This window comes from Electrophorus electricus, chromosome 25 (genome assembly GCF_013358815.1).
Source record: "Electrophorus electricus isolate fEleEle1 chromosome 25, fEleEle1.pri, whole genome shotgun sequence".
Classification (NCBI taxonomy): Eukaryota; Metazoa; Chordata; class Actinopteri; order Gymnotiformes; family Gymnotidae; genus Electrophorus; species Electrophorus electricus.
This window is the reverse complement of record NC_049559.1, coordinates 1,083,803-1,100,377: the sequence shown is the minus strand read 5'-3', so window position 1 is coordinate 1,100,377 and position 16,575 is coordinate 1,083,803. Positions and strand designations below refer to the sequence as shown.

Sequence of the window (16,575 nt, the reverse complement as noted above, 5' to 3'; positions counted from 1 at the left end):
TAAAAAAACAATAAAAAACCCCCAGCATTTTGTTTTAGAGGTTGCATACCTAACAGGAAAAAAGAATCATTACTGGTTTGGTCTTCCACATTATTAGTTTATTGTAAATATATAACTGTTTTACTAATAATACAAAGTCTTCTGGTCCCATGCAAGTCCTTTGTCTCAAAGGTCCAACATTCCCTTGGTTGCTTTAAGGGTCATGCTTCAAAGGCGTTCACCCAGGTGTTACACCACTCCAGGTGACTGTGTAATTTCACCTTTCATGCAGTTTTAAACAAAGGTGCACTCCAGACACACATTCCAAAAAGGCTAGCCATGTCAACCGTTTTTATTCGACTCGAATGCACGATGCAACTACGGTGCAGGGAGGTTAAATGAGGTCAGCATTTCTTCCAGGGAAATTACAGGGAACACTGCACACCAGCAAGTAGGAGCACATAATTTCACTGCAACCTAATCTGGCTGTTGCGGAGAAGGCGACATGATGACCTTTCACTTTCACAGGCAGGTAGAGTGGCCTCTACCGACCACTTGCCGTGCTTCTACGCTACACACTGCACAAGCAAAGTTTGGACCCAGTAGCGGAAAAAGGCCAGCCAATGATACATTAGTCCTTCCTGTGGCTTCAGCTCACTTAGTTCTTTGGTTGTGACGGTGAGGGCAGACAAATAAGGAAGTGCTCAGTAACTCCTGACTCCAGGCTGGCTCGGCCCATTATTAAATTATGTCAATTGGAACTGCACGAGTGGAGGCAGCGTAACCCAACCTGTCCTGAAGCTGGGGCCTGTGCTAGCTTCCTGCTCATCCTGCACTCTACGCTGCCTTGTTTCATTCAGACACCTCACAAACAGCCCAAGAACATCAGCCTGCAAACAGAATCCCGAGCTGCTCTTCACACGTCAAGATTTCATTAGTAGCAAGAGCCTGATTAGGGTACGCTATAATAGGAGTTAGAAGAAGAAGAAAAAACCCTATACCATCACATCAATGGGACTTGTGTACAATCAGTTTGGCTAAAGAGCTACTGGCATGAGCCGAATATATAGCGACAAACAACCGACATTCACTATTAAACAAAACAGCTACCAATGACAATTTTTTTGTTAACATGACTCTCGTTGTACAATAAACACCGAAAGAAAGTATGAAAACCGCAGCTAGAGGTTATGGACGAGCAGTCAATACTGAGCACACATGTCCTGAGCAAAATCGGTGAGGAACACGCAAATGATTCAGATAGTGTCAAAGCAAAGGAATGTCTTCACACGTTAGACAGAGACATGTGGATAGAACAAGAACAGGAAGTTGGAACTTAACTGTCTGTCCATCCCCCTGAATGTGCATCAGGAAACCTGTCACCAGGACTCCCAGGTACACACAGGGAGAGGTTCAGTCTACTCACTGTCGTAGGGAAAGACTGATTGTCTAAATGTCTCCGATTCTACTTTAATACTCTGAAAAGGTGAAAATCCAAACATATTATCTCCACCGCACTAAGATCAGTGAAACCGTGTTAGACTCATTAAAAACAATTTCACATAGTAAGCATATTAGCATGAATAACTGCATTCAGCTCTTGAGCCATTGATATCAAATGATCAAGATCGTTATTTAAAAAAAAAAAAAAAAAAATCAAAAAAAAAATCATAATGTTCATTTGCAAACCAACAGTGCTATAAATCATCTCAAATGTCATTTCTTTATTTCTTTCTTGAAAAAAGTTGGGCTCTGTGCATCAACAAGCATACGTTATACGTGGCGGACCCGAGCCGACCGCGTTAGGATGGAGCGTCGCCGCTCGTTCATTCCACTTTGCTGTAGTCCTCCACGTGGCCCAGGACCTTCTTCCTCTGCCTAAACATGTGGAAGTAGAGCTGAGGGAACACTGCAGGACAGGAGACACACGCATTCATCACCAGCCACCAGCACAACAAAAGCGGTCAGAGCCTACTACTCACATACCGATTGGGTCCTAAATCAACGTGCCGTATGATGGCGTGTGAACAAAATAAATTTTTCTAGTATGCGAAAGATACCCGGATGATGCATTACTTCTGCCAAATACTCCAGTACGCAACCAGAGCCATCTTCATGGTGGACTGCATCCCATCGCGCAACGGTGGCGGAAAATCTTTCCCGAGTGGGCGGAACCTTCATATATTTTCCACGACCTCGTAGTGTGGTTTGTGTTTGTTGCATACTGGATACTATACTGCATAGTAATATGGGGACCAGTATGCAGTACACAGTATATACTGAGTGCAGTAGGCTAGTTGGAACATAGCCCACACATGAGAGATCTGGCACATCAGAATTCATATGAAGGCATTTACAAGTATAGACGGCACTGTGTCACAGTAGAGGCCAACAGCTGAATGACGGTGGATATCAGGTGTACCATTTCATACACCAGATTAAGAATAAAAAAACACTTACAGGGGATGTAGGACGCCATGCTGAGGATGAGGAAGGTATGGTAGTCGAAGGAGAAGTTGTACTTGTTGGGGAGAGTGATGGAATAGAGGCCTGTCTTCTGCACGTAAGGCAGGGCGGCGTAGATGGTTAGAAGTTCTCCAGTCACTCCCATGGGGTACAGCACAATAAAAAATGTGTATCTGCAGCCACATTTGACATTATGTTCAATCAACCCAACGCTAACACACAATACAGCTTTAATAACAGCAATAGCAACCAATCATATGTTGTTTAAATATTTACAGCAGCCACAAAGGACTTCCAAAAGACTGTCGGAATTGACCCACGAGCACAAGGGGATTGATTGATAGAGAACATGGCTCAGATATGTACTGTGCATTTCTGTGGCCAGGTGCATAGATCCCTGGCAGGCTTGTACGTGACACTCTGCTTAACGGTGAAGCTTTGCGTTCAGTGGTTCTCGTTCATGTTAATTAAGAACACAGCACAGGAGAATGTGCAATGAATGGGAGTGTGTGCATAAAAGGCCTTTACCTGGCCCATTTGATAAGGTACGGGAGGTGGTTGAGCAAGCTGAAGGTGTAGAATGAGTAGCGTATGATCTCTGTGATGGTCCACGCCACCACAAACAGAAGCACACTGTCTTCACTCTGGACCTGGAGGCACAGGGCAGAAGTGTGAGGCCTGACTCGTCCTGCCCACAGTGGCGATCCACAAGGATAGATGTTAAGCCAAATCATGCAACTAAATGTTTGCTACTGGTTTCACTGCGTTTAGGCAAATCACAGAGACAACACCTGAAACAGTCCATAAGCAGTCCAAGTAGCTACAACATGGGCTGCAAATCACTCAACTGCCAATAACAACTCTACACACATTAAAACATTTTATTTTAGTAACAAAGACAACAAACAAGCAAATATGGGCATCAGAATCCAAGGCATCCAGAGACACAAAGTATTATTGATCATTTCTGGTTCAAGCAGATTTTTCTTAAGACCAAAAAACACTTACAGTCCTTTAGGTTTCAGCACAGAAGTCTTTTTTTTTCTGGGGTGAGCAAAGAAAACCTGAGCCTTAGTTACAGGCACATGTCATTAAACCACCAGGACGGTGAGGAATACGAAAATCCCCACAACACACTGGACGGGACGCTGGACATTCAGGGAAGGAAAAGCTGTTTAAAAGTAATTAACATGATATCAAAGATACCTTTGAGCTCTGTAATCACTAACCTATAACATAACTAACCACTGGGGGACAGTCATTTATAAGTATAGCCTAGATCCTATATCAAGACATTTTACTGGAATTTTGAGAAATTGCTGTGACCTTTTTTAGTTCTCACACACACACACACACACACATTTCTTGCCAAGTTCCTACAATATTAATGTGCTCCTTTCTTAACACCTGTAGGCCTACAGATCAATACAAAAAAAAAAGGAATTTAAATTTTTATTCCTCACCGACAAGTGAACAGTTTTAGGTCATGAACATTTTCTAATCTGATTATGTGCTTACATTTCTGCTTTGTATACATATCCATTTATCCAACCTCATTTCTTGTGCCACTGCAAAATGAAAACAGAATATTGCAGTATGAAAATGACCCTCATATGAGCTAGTAGCAAGGGACACTTACTTCTCTAACGCTGTGGGTCACAGCCCAAGTGAGGAACACGCGCGACATCACCTGAAATCCAGTCAGGACCACAGAGGAGGGCACGATTCCTACAAAGGTGCAGTGATCAGCACGTGCATGTCCGTAAAAATGGAACAAAAACGCTCAACCTGGAGGCACTAAAAGCTGCGCTTACACACTGCACACCAGGAATGGCGATGCCACAGTTCCCACAACGCTGCTGGCTGTTCCAGAGCGGCTACCCAACGGGGTAATGGGAGCCAGTGGGGCACGAACGGGGGGTAGGAGGGATGGGCGTTCGCACTCTGGCTGTGGGATAAGGTGTGCCGTGTGTTCCCTGTGTTCCCTGTGCTTCACGACTGTGAAGAGCATGGCCCCTTTAAACCACACACTCCACACATGCTGCCCGGTACACACAAAACCTTACGTTTAGACAATGCTGCGCGTCTGCGTACAGACGGCTGGGAAAGAGCACTATGACAACGATGAAACAATATGAAACGATTTCTTATCATTTTTATGCTAACCATATGCAGCTTTAATCTCCCTGTAAAAGATAAATGACTTCAGTAGACTGAAAAATGGAACTGAAGGTATCCAGGTTATTAAGGATTGGCTGGCCTGTAATTTCCTTAAGTTAAATGAAAGCGGAACAGAGGGATTGATTTTGGTCCTCAAAGTGTGGCCTGCAACATAAAGAAGCTTGGCCCACAGACCTTATAAACTTTTATCCTTGAAATTTGGACACCATTTTTTATTCTGAATTAATTTTTCTTCGCATATAAGGATGTGGGTTCAAAGCCCCGTTATCTTTAACTGAGAAATCTTGCTAAAATTAGGAAAATGCTCTTTCCAGTACACAGGCAGAATTATTCAAACTTTTGCATCATCCCATCTTGTCTACTGTTAACTCCTTATTTGTGCCTTAGTCATGGAGCTATGTCACGGCTGCAGTTGGTGCAGAGTGTGGCTGCTCAGGTATTGGCCTCATTGCATTGGCTGCCTGTTGCCTTTAGGGTTAAACTTCTGGCGTTAACATATCAGACGATGCATGGCGGCGGATTAAAATAGATTTCTGAGCCATTAGTCCCATATTTAAATGCGAAGTCACTGTGGTCCTCTAGCCAAGAGCTTTTAGTAGTTCCCAGGGCTAAGCAAAAAGCTTTGGAACACTCTGCCCTTAGACATTAGACTTGACAGGTCTAAGGAGTGTAAATAAAAGGTTAAGATATTTGTGCCTTAGCTTTTGAGGCTTTGAAGCACTTTGTAGTTTTACTTGAAAAAGTTTTATATAAACAAATGTTTACTTACTAACTAACTAAGAGAAGAGGAAGTCACTTACCCACAGCACAATGCAATATCTGTAAAGAAAGAATTGAAAACCGTTAATAAAAATCGGTCAGTAACTACAGCGCTAATTAACTATTAACTATTCAGTTAGTCAGACAAAAATATTTGCGTATGAGTGTCAGTGGGAATCTCCAGGAAGCCCACTGATATAAAATCTTAACGAAGACTCATTCTCACTGCAAACGTCGCATCACCAAAACTGCATTTTGGATGCTTTTCACATAGGAGGTTGAGATCTAAAAACTGGATTGGAGTTCTAATCCAAAAATGGCACGCTGCTTTGAAAGTATGCGCCTCCCGTGCCAAACCATTCCTCATCAGCCTGGCAGGGGAACATGTCTGTCCCCTGACAGTCTTACAAGTGCGTCGCGTGAAAACAGTCTCAGTTAAAATGTTCTCTCAAAGCTCACCACGAACCTCAAGGAGCGCCCCAGTCTGGAAGAACTTAAGTGGCTTCTCTATAGAGTAGTACAGACCATGGTAGCTGCCTCTGGCTAGGTAGGCTCGGACGAGACCCACAGCAATGACCAACCAACTGCAAAAGAGAGAGAACATTTGGTTACGTTTCACATGGCCAGATTTTTTTTGTTTCCAAATCCAACATAAATTTGATCATCTTTTATCCACAGGAATCATATTTCATTTCAGAACCTCTTTGTAACTTTGGTGTGTATACACATACATAAACACAACATGATAGTAGATAAGATACAGAAAACTGCAGTGGTAATAGATGAGGCAGTGCTAGCTATTCGAAACATCCATAGAATGCAATTTAAAAAAAAACAAAAAAGTTGGAGAAACACCAGGGACTGAAAGAGGAAAGAGAGAGTGTGTGGAAGCTTAACACAAAGGTGAGTGGTGACGGGGCATCGAGAGATTCCAGGAACGATATCAATCAATCTCAGTGCAGAGGGGCACAATACAAGGAACCACAAAACCACGATACTGTACCCTCAAACTTGCAGAATAACTTACTCATTGTGAAATAACATCCTAGCATCCTATTACGCAGCCTAATATCTACAAAACTATTTTTAGCGTTTCTAGTCAGTAGAGCATAATTCACCAAACGTTGAAGGAAGCCTATTTTTGGAATTTGGACCACGTCTTACTGTCACAGATCTGGAATTCTCAGAACAGGCTGGTTGCTGTAGGCTTAGGGCTAAAGGTTGGTCCTATTATCACAGATCACACTGAAGCATTTATTAGGGTGTTATACAATACACTTTCAGGTTGAGTCCAGTCATCACCCAATCAGAAGCGAAACGCAGTAGCTAGTGCAATATGAATTAGATATCTTACATTGGTAAATAATAGCTTAGAAAATCAGTGAACATATAATTTCAAAGCAACTTCTTTAAAGCATTCTACATAGCCTTCTTACCGCAACCCGTGATTGCGTTTAGAGAAAAGGTTACCAAATTGCATCACCACATTGTTCTCTGGTCATATCTTAACTGCCGTTGCGCGAAAGTGAGAAATCCTGTTTGACTCAACGTAAACTGACTTCGTCAAACCGGTCAGCGCTTTACCGGTCACATTGTCCGGTCAGCCGTAAAGCAACTCAACCGTAATAAACTTTATTAGCTAACTGACCTGGCGAATGTAGACGGATTTGAACCGTCGTGAGCTAGCGCAGCTAACCAGCTAGCTATCCGAATACCAACAGCCCTGAAGCCATTTTACCACACGTTCCCCAGCAGCACTAAGCATCACGACATGCGTCTCGCCAGCAGGGTCGTTCAGTCCCCGCGTTGCTCCGGCAATTTGCTGGCCACGCTAGTCGAGAGCAAAGCACGCCAGGCAGGGACGGCGGCCGCGGCGCACGCGAGGGCCCCGCGCGCCGCTTTCACGCGGCCGGCCGCGCGCTCGTACCCGGCCGTCATCACCACGTTGTAGAGCACCAGGTAGGCGGCGGCCAGCGCGCCCGGGCCCCTCTTCCGTCCCAGGGCGCCGTCGGCGACGGCGGGTCTGCTGGTCCCCATGGCAGGCGCGGACATGGCGGCGCTCCCGGCAGCTGGAGTCTGGCCGCCTTCGCGGGGAACGGCGTCCGCAGCGAGCGCCATCTACGGGCCGAAGCCGCGGCGGCGCGGTCGTGATCGCTGATGCGGACTTGGAGGAGCAAGAACGGGGACGCCGACGGTGCCGCGTTGGCCGCTGCGTGCCATCTTCCAGCGCGCAGCTGATCAAGTCGCTCAGAGAGACGAAAACGGCCACGTAAAGGCGAGCGCTGGTTTCTTGATAATAAAAGTCAACACTTCCAGCAGCCCGTTGGAACGCTAGAGGGCGCTAGAGGGACACGCGTGTGAAACGAGCTTAAGGGGTCTAACGTCCTGCCGGTTTTATATAACCGTAGTGTCTGAAACATAGGTAGATAGCTAATGTTTGCAGACTTCATGCCCTGCCACGTAGTTCGGTAGGCAACTACAAAAGAAAAGAAATCGGCATCTGTTTTTCTACACACTGAGATGTCAAAAATGATCGTTATTTCATTCAGGCATTTTGTAGGCACTTAAGTTTACGGAAGAACAACTGTTGAAAGTGCACGTACTTGGATGGATCAGAGAAATAGCATTATATTATTTTTTCTACAGAAATAACAGAATTGAGAGAATTGACTGAAATAAATAGTAACTTTTCTTCAAGCAAGACGAAGAATCAAAATGCCGTTATTTGGCCAAAATCCATTTGACCAGGATGTTGGTAAGTTTGACTGTGTCGATCCCTTAGCCTAGGTTGCTAAGGGAACTAGCTAAGCTAACGCTAGTCTGCTGTTTACATCGATAAAGTGAGAGCCTGTCTGACTCTTACCGCCTTCACAGTTAGATGTGTCTTTGTTTATTTCTGAGCTGTGTCAATTCTGCTATAAATATGTGTGTAAAATATCAGGTAAAGCGGACACAAGGTTTCCGCTTTACGTAACTAACGTTAGCTAACCTGCTTGGCTAAAGTGACTGGTCGCTCCTGTCGCAGTAACGGTTAGCATTAGCTAGGTTAGCGTTAGCTATTGACGTTTGTTATGTTCAGTGTGCCGATTTTAATAGCTTATGTTGTAAAATATTAGTTAGAGAACGCCAACAGTACCTCGTTTGGTACAAACCTATGGTTTTATCATTTAAGGCTTTATAGTTAATAAGTTATGCAGGCGAGCCAACTATTAAATACTTTTTAGAAGTGACTTTGGCTAGCTGTTTTTTTTGTCCATATACTTTTATGGGTGTTGACTTGAGAGAAATGACATTCTTCTAAAGCACTAAACAGAAATCAATGAAACGCTGTTGGTCACCTCTTGTTCTGTTGTTGACATGTTCGGGAAAACTGATTAACTTGTCTTGCTGACCTTTTTTTTTACCCACAGTTAAGTAGCTATAAAGATGATTATAGGATGTTTCCTTCGAGAGTTTAATCAGGTCTTAGGTCCTAAGACCTCATGTGAAAGTAGGCATTTTAATAGGAAATAACGCAGACTTTACTAGGAAATGTAAGGAAAGGGGTTTTCACAGTAGAACCCATGCAAATAGCCTTGCAAATGAGGAACTGTGTCCATATGGCAGGATTACATTGTATTCGGATTCTTCTGGTGTGTGGTTTATAATCAATTTTTGAATTGACCTTTTTGTGCTGATCATAAAGTCATCAATTTTTCTCTATAATGAAAAAGAGAAACACGTGTCCTTTTAGGCCATTATACATTTGTGTTGTTAATATATTTTGGTACAATAATTTTGAACAAATTATTGTGGCCCCTTGTTAAATACTTGTCAGAGTAATATAAATAATATTCTTCACCAAATTACTTGAATTTTCGCTTGATCAGCTGGCCTTAAGGCGTTTAATTAAAATCTTTTGGATGGAACTGAATATTGCACACATCTACAGTTTGAAATAAGACCAAAACTAATGCCAACCTTTTGGGTCTTAAGTGTAGTACTTACCTCTACTCAAGAGACTTTTCTTTTTTATTAGCCCTGTTGTATTTGTTTGTTTCCAGAAAAGGTGACAAATGAAAACAACACAGCAGATGACTGGGCCCTCATTATGGATATTTGTGACCGTGTTGGGACAACACCTAATGGGTGAGACTCTTATACATGTGTATTTTATGCACAGGTCATCTTTTTGACATTTGGGCCCTGCTATTTAGGTCATTATATGTGTTACGTGTAATATATGTGACCTCAGTTGAGCTGAAGTAATTGCAATATTGGTAAATCCAATTTCAAATGAGCTAGTTCCTATTAAGTGATCCTTCGGAACAGTAGTGCCTTTCTGTCTGTCACAGAGTGCACACCGATCTAGCAAATGTAGTGGTCCATTTAGTAACATGCTCGGCAGCACTCTCTAACTCTCTTGCTGTCTATTTGCATCACAGAGCGAAGGATTGTCTCAGGTCGGTTATGAAGAGAGTCAATCACAAAGTCCCTCACGTAGCCATGCAAGCATTAACAGTGAGTTCATTTTGAGTACCTTATGGAATTAAACATTTCCGATGGTTTCGTACCTGGCCAGACCTGGTACTGTCACCGTTGTCATGTGGTGACGTTTGTGCCTGCTGTAAGTCTTAACAAGTCAGAACAACAAGTGGTTAAATTGCCATCCAATTGTATATTTGAATATCTACAGTTTTATTTTTAATTTAATGTTTTTGGACACAAATGCATTTTTTAAATAATTTCAGAAATAGGGAGTGTTTCAGCACACAGTGATGTGGATCATACAAGCAAATGTTTCTTGCTCAGTCGTCACCTTTGAAACTCTCGTCCTATAGTTGCTTGGTGCTTGTGTTGCAAACAGTGGAAGAATCTTTCATCTAGAAATCTGCTCCAGAGAGTTCGCCAGTGAAGTACGAACCGTGTTAATCAAAGTAAGATCTTGCTGCCCTCTGCCCATACACTACTGTAACACACTAAAATTCCCACACCACGGTTTGCTAAAAATGTGACCTTTGTCAGGCTCATCCCAAAGTGACCGAGAAGCTTAAAAGCCTTATGGTGGAGTGGGCCGATGACTTCCAGAAAGATCCGCAGCTCAGCCTCATTGGTGCCACCATCAAATCTCTGAAGGAGGAGGGAGTGAGCTTCCCCTCCTCAGGCTCTAAGGTACCCATTTTGGCATTTTCAGGGGTCACATTGCAAACTGCGTTCAGCCTAATTCTCAAAACATTTCTATGACATCTGACAAGCTGAAATAACTTGTTTTGATCATTTAATGTTGTTCAAACTGGAATGACTGGATTTTAATCCTATGGTTTGGGTATGTCTCTTTTAACTACATGTTTAAACAAAGCCTTAGGTTGCATTGAAAGACATAGAATTTTACCACTGGCTCTCATTTCAAATCAGCCTCAACAGTGACTGAGCACCCTCTGTGATTTGGCCTACATAAAGGTTCCTTACCTGAGTTCTTGCCGCAGTTTGTAGCAGCTTGATTTAGTTCAGGTCAGTGTTGCATAAATCATGAGCTATTCATCTCGCCACATTAACCATGTTGGAAGGCCACCATGAACGTTTGTTTAAGCTCTGCCAGCGCCACGCAACAGTCCCTCCGCTGCCACATGGGTCAGATTGATGATTTGTTTATTTAGGGCTGCCCATATTGCTGTACCATATAGGCTAGGCTTTTTGGATGGCTAGTGGAAACTTGGTCGTCCCAAGCTTTCTTTATACTAGCCGTATTTCTTTAAGAAGCATGACTGTGAGGGGAAAGGTAGCAGTGGAAAGTCTTTTCACGTGTCATATAAAGCCCACATAGTCCCACATTACATTTTTTTTTACTTCCGACAAGAATACAGTATGGGAGATATTGTTTAGTGAGAGAGATTTTCATGGGTTAGATCATCACTAAATGTCTGCTGATTAAAGGAAAATGATAATTTCTTCATCAGTATTTCTTCCAAATACGATTGCAGCATGTTTAGTGGTTCAAAATAGTTCATCTATGTATTTATTTACTGGTTCTTCTTAAGTAAGACAAGGCAAATATGACTTCCATACAGTTCCACGGGACATCTTGTTTAAGGTTCACAATCTTGTTGTGGAATCACAAACAAAAAAACAATTCAACAGCATCTCCGGATGAACCATTGTGTTTTAATGTTCTACAATTATTTAACCGAGTAGCTAGTATCTTGGAGAGAGAGAGCGAGAGAGAGAGAGAAAGAAAAACAGGACATTTCAGACAGAGGTCCTTCATCAGCTGTGCAAGCACAGATGAAGGACATTTGACCGCAATGTCCTGTTTCTCTGAAAACTCTGTATTTCATTACAGTGTTGAATATCTCTACGTCTCTTACTACACTACACGGTAGTTATTCACCTGGAATCTTCTTCAGGAATCCCCTCTCTGTCTCTCTCTCTCTCTGTCTCTCTCTCTCTCTCTCTCTCTCTCTGGTGTGATTAGAGTTTGTTAGAGAATCTGACTTGAATGTCTTCTGTGGTTCGTCCAAAACCAATTCTATAAGCATTATAGTGCCAGGAAATAATATTGTGCACAAAGCTCAAACAAGCATGGAGCAATGAAGTGGTCTAAGATTAAATGTGCCCTGTCCTTTATATATATGTCTAAATTAAAATTATATTATATATTAAAAACACCACCATATCCTGTGAAAGTGTTTTTTCACATTGTGTAATTTTCATAATGTTCAAAGAGTGCTTCCATGAGTCACACAGATTTAGAGGACTATGCCCCTGTCAGTAATGATTTGAGAAACCGTAAATACACTCCGTCAGAGCAGATATCAAAATGTAGTCTGTTTGACATGGACTGCTAGGTCATGGCTTCTTACCTGTGATGCAGCTGTAGTTTGGGCCTGTATATGGCAGTATGGAGACATAATGTCCTCTTAGCGCACTTATCTGTGTCAACTGCAGAGTACCAGCACCAGCAGCAAGTCCACCAGCACTGCAGCCACCAGCCGAACATCTGATGATGACGACCTTGCCAAAGGTGACCCCCCCCCCCCACTACAAATCCTATTTTATGTAGGATAACTGCAAACTAATTAACTGCTTGCCTGTCTGAATTTGTTAGGAATATAAATAAATGCAGGTTCTCTCTGCCACCGCCCCTCCCCCTTATACTGAGTAAGGAAGCATGACACGCGAATGTCCCTCTGTGTGGCCCTGTGCAGCCATTGAGCTGTCCTTACAGGAACAGAAACAGCAGGCCGAGACCAGACCCCTCCTTGTGACCCCTGACCCACCCTTCAACACCAACAGCGTCAAGGAGACGCGCAAAGTGCGCGCCCTTTATGACTTTGAAGCGGCTGAGGACAATGAACTCACCTTTAAGGCTGGAGAGCTTGTCCTTGTCCTGGATGACAGGTAAACAAGTCTTAACTCACTTTTGCGGACAGTGTAAGGTACAAAATTAAACAAAGTGGAGCACAGAAATAGAACAAAGATTCCGCGAGAGTCGTTTACTTCTTACATTTTGTCGTTTCGGGTGTAATTTATTTGTACCTTTTAAATACAAGCCTTCTAATAAGCCCACATAGTGTTGTAATTTTATGGTGTCACCCTCATTTAACAGTGATCCCAACTGGTGGAAAGGAGAAAACCACAGAGGAGTAGGACTTTTTCCATCTAACTTTGTCACAAATAACCTAAGTGCAGAAGCCGAGCCAGGTAAAACGCTCCAGATGTTTTGTTGTAGTGTTAAAACCGTTGTCTTGCTCAGGCGTCCGAGTCTCCATAAGTGTTCTCCGCCCTAGACACATATGTGGAGAAGACGCAGGTCCCCGAGGAGCCCGTCACGGAGGCAAAAGCAGAACCCGAACCCGTGTATATAGATGAGGCAAGTTTGCAGATCAGCCGTTACCGAAACTCCCAACTCAGTAATGGCAGCGTGGGACGCGTGGACGCCACAGAAATATGTACGAGACGTAAACCGTGTGCCTTATGTGTCTGTAGGAGAAGATGGACCGAACCTTGTGTTTGCTCCAGAACACAGACCCTGCTGTAGCCGAGCCTGACTCTGCTGAGTTGGTCACACTGGAAGGTATGCATAACTCATAGGTCGCACAAAATCTCGTTACCCAATTTAAATAAAACCCCTACTGGCCTTCGGAGCCTCGTGGTGTCTTATTCGTTGATTTTGGAAAACTGTCTCCCTTCAGGTGCTTGTGCACAGATGAACCCACTTATTGATGAAAAATTGCAGGAGATCGACAGGTTTGTTGACGTTAGATGTTAAGTCATGTGTTGTCAGTCTGTCAGAAGAGTTAAACCCACGTTCAGCATTTGATTGTGTCGTCTGACAGGAAGCACTCGGAGCTGTCTGAGCTGAATGTGAAGGTGCTGGAAGCTCTGGAGCTCTACAACCAGCTGATGAATGAGGCTCCACTCTATTCGGCCTACTCAAAGATGCAGCCCCCCACGAGCGTTTATCCACCCGCACCCCCTGCTGTGGCCATGCAGGTTACTTAAACACACTTACCCATGGCATCTGGGATATACTCTTCCTTCTAACCACAAAACTGGAATTCTGAGTTTTGTATCCTTGCAGCAAAGCAAGAGATTTAAGTGACAGTTGTCTTATCCATCACCTTTTAATGATCATTCTCTGCTGACATTGAAAGAAAGGCTGATAGCAGCTACTGTTATGAAAGAATAACGAATCACATTGCTGCATGTTCCATGTTATATGCCAGTCACCTGATAAACTCGACGACACCTTTCTGTTTTTGGTACTAATGCATGTTTAATTGTAAATGCAATATTTACATCTGTATGATGAGCATTTGTAAAACTGGGGTCACACATTTGGCCACAAAACTCAATGTCATGCTGATTTGGGGCGAGTAGTTCCTGAACTCTGACTGATGTGTTGAAGTAGAGTAAACCCTAACCCTAGATACCATCTCGGTACTGTACTCCTAATTCTCTCAGAGTTACCCAGGACAACCATCAGGGGCCTACATGCCCGGCGCTGCACCCCAAGGCTACGGTCTGGGCTCAGACCAGGCTGCCTCCCTCTGCTCCCTGCCCCCGACGCTCAACTCCACAGCCACCGGTCAGCCAGTGCAACCCCCCTACATCAGGTGCTTCGCGCGCCGCCGACACACCTCAGACCTCACGTCTGAAACCGTGCAGCCACGCGATTTCCTTCCTATGTCTTTTTCACACCGTTTTACATGAAAAACGTCGCATCGCAAATGTCGTTGCAATACTGCGATTCTCCAAGAACGCTTGTGACGTCTTGTTCTCTTGCAGCACGGGAATGGCGGTACCGTATATCAACCAAGCCCCTGGCTCTTTCCCGCCACAGATGGGTGTGGCCATGGACATGTCTGCCTATCAGAACGCTAATCCCGGTATGCCTCCGGCGTCCTATCCGCCGGCGGCTCCTGCCCACCCGGGCCCTCAGCAGCAGCAGCCGGCGGCCTACTACCAGCAGCCCCTCCTGTGAAGCTGAGCTGTGCAGGCAGTCTACAGCTGTGCTTTTCCCGGCCAGCGAGATTGGCCTGAATGTTTGTTTTTCCTCTGTCCGTGATTGACGGCAAGGGTGTATTGAGGTAGCTGGTAGACATTTGGCTCGGCGGTGACCCACTACAAGAATGATGCGTTGTTCACGTAAGGAATACCTAGCGCTCTAGCTCAAGAAGGACGCCGTCCAGACACGTTATTTTCTTTCATCTCCTCCCCTACCCTCATCAGCCTATTTAATTTTAATGTCTGTTTTGTGTGTCTCTTTGTTGTATTTCCCTTTTTTAAGTTATATTGACCTTAACCTAAGATCTTGAAGTACATTTGCACCATAACACAAACTAGCCTGCGTAAATGTTTTACTTAAACAAATCTTCAGGTTCGCTTTTGTTGCTTTATGGCTAGTGCTGTATTGACCCGACAAATCTCTTTTCCAGAAAACTGACAGCTTGATTTATTTTTTTTTCACACATTCTTAGCGCCTGTGCAAAGATAAATAAGTCTTTATGAAGATGCGACAAGTAAGCAACAAATCAATCACCAAAATGGCTGAAATAAATGAATGTGCCATGAGGTTTTGCATTTTGGTTACATTCAGGTTTACATTTAGGAGCCTGAATGTGTCCGAGATCAGAGCTGCGTGAGAGAACAGATGCAAACAGCACTGAGAGGCCATCGCGGTAGTCTAGCTGTGGAAGTACGCTCCTAAAACGGGCTCCACGTCAGCTGGAAGAAAGCACAAATGCAGTCCCTTTCCTAATCTTGTGTGTGTTGTGTACAATTATCATCTAAATATGAACGTGCTGGTATTTTGCTTTGAGGGTGTTCACTTTTGCTGGAGTTCTAATTTGACCTTTTATAAAACTTACTCTAAAGTTACAGAAAATAAATTAAATAAATAAATATATATGTAATCTATATATCTGAGCTTTAATAGGAAATGGGAAATGATTTCTTTAATGGTGTTTGTGTGAGCTGAAATGGTTGCTGTTGGATAGAAAATGTTCCATTTATTAAATATTGTTTGCAATGATGGCTGTAACCTCCTCTGACCAAACTCATCACTATTGCTGGTTGGCTTCTTTGCTTTCTTCCCAGCGTTTAAACATGATTAAGATGATGTTTCTGTTAAGTGTATTGAGGAAGGTCTAGTGTTTGAGTAATATTTACAAAGCCCCCATGCAGAACTCTATGAACGTTATTTTCCTAATCTGCCTCAGTTATTGTACATTATTTGTATACTATTTGGCATTGCTCTGCTGCACCTTATCCTAGTAAATGCACCACCAGATGCCTTGTTCTATCAGATGTCTGTCAGATGATGCAAGTAAAATAAGAGATACAAATGCAATTTATGGAAATAATTTTAGATGCTGCTGTATATCTGTAAACCTGAATATTTTATGAGATATGGAGGTAATGTTTCTTGGCCTGTACATTTCTGGCTGAATCAATGTTTTATAACATGATTGCCCATATTCTCTTATGTATTCTTATTTTTAAAAGGTTACTTTTTGTAATAGTGAAATCTAATATCTTTCAGAATAAAATGGCCCCGTGTTTCAAATGTGTGTGTACACGCTGCTTTGGAGTGAGACGACCCTTTCTGCAGCTGTGCACCTCGGCGCATCTACAGACACGCAGCCTAGTCGTACCTGCTCGTCTTAAATGTGACGACAGTACTCCGCTACATTTGTCACATAAATGTAA

General features: G+C 43.3%; 2 protein-coding genes across 3 annotated transcripts; one reads left to right on the top strand and one right to left on the bottom strand.

Moving 5' to 3' along the window:
- Positions 1–81: 81 nt before the first annotated feature.
- hacd2 (3-hydroxyacyl-CoA dehydratase 2) lies at positions 82–7,635 on the bottom strand. 2 transcript variants are annotated; one of them, XM_035522856.1, is made up of 7 exons: positions 7,313–7,635; positions 5,852–5,969; positions 5,427–5,445; positions 4,085–4,173; positions 2,974–3,095; positions 2,440–2,618; positions 82–1,888 (listed from the first exon to the last, which is right to left on the bottom strand). In XM_035522856.1, the coding sequence occupies exons 1-7, from the start codon at positions 7,501–7,503 to the stop codon at positions 1,806–1,808; spliced, it is 801 nt and encodes a 266-aa protein (XP_035378749.1). In that variant the 5' UTR covers positions 7,504–7,635; the 3' UTR covers positions 82–1,805. The 2 variants fall into 2 exon arrangements, with proteins under 2 accessions (XP_035378749.1, XP_035378748.1); XM_035522855.1 differs by having other exon boundaries at positions 82–1,857; positions 7,313–7,631.
- A 131-nt stretch (positions 7,636–7,766) lies between these two features.
- Positions 7,767–16,432, top strand: stam2 (signal transducing adaptor molecule (SH3 domain and ITAM motif) 2). Its single transcript, XM_026995498.2, has 14 exons — positions 7,767–8,140; positions 9,429–9,513; positions 9,810–9,885; positions 10,206–10,301; positions 10,390–10,536; positions 12,310–12,385; positions 12,570–12,762; positions 12,971–13,065; positions 13,152–13,234; positions 13,351–13,438; positions 13,557–13,611; positions 13,701–13,857; positions 14,329–14,480; positions 14,653–16,432. The coding sequence occupies exons 1-14, from the start codon at positions 8,101–8,103 to the stop codon at positions 14,846–14,848; spliced, it is 1,539 nt and encodes a 512-aa protein (XP_026851299.2). The 5' UTR covers positions 7,767–8,100; the 3' UTR covers positions 14,849–16,432.
- Positions 16,433–16,575: the final 143 nt, after the last annotated feature.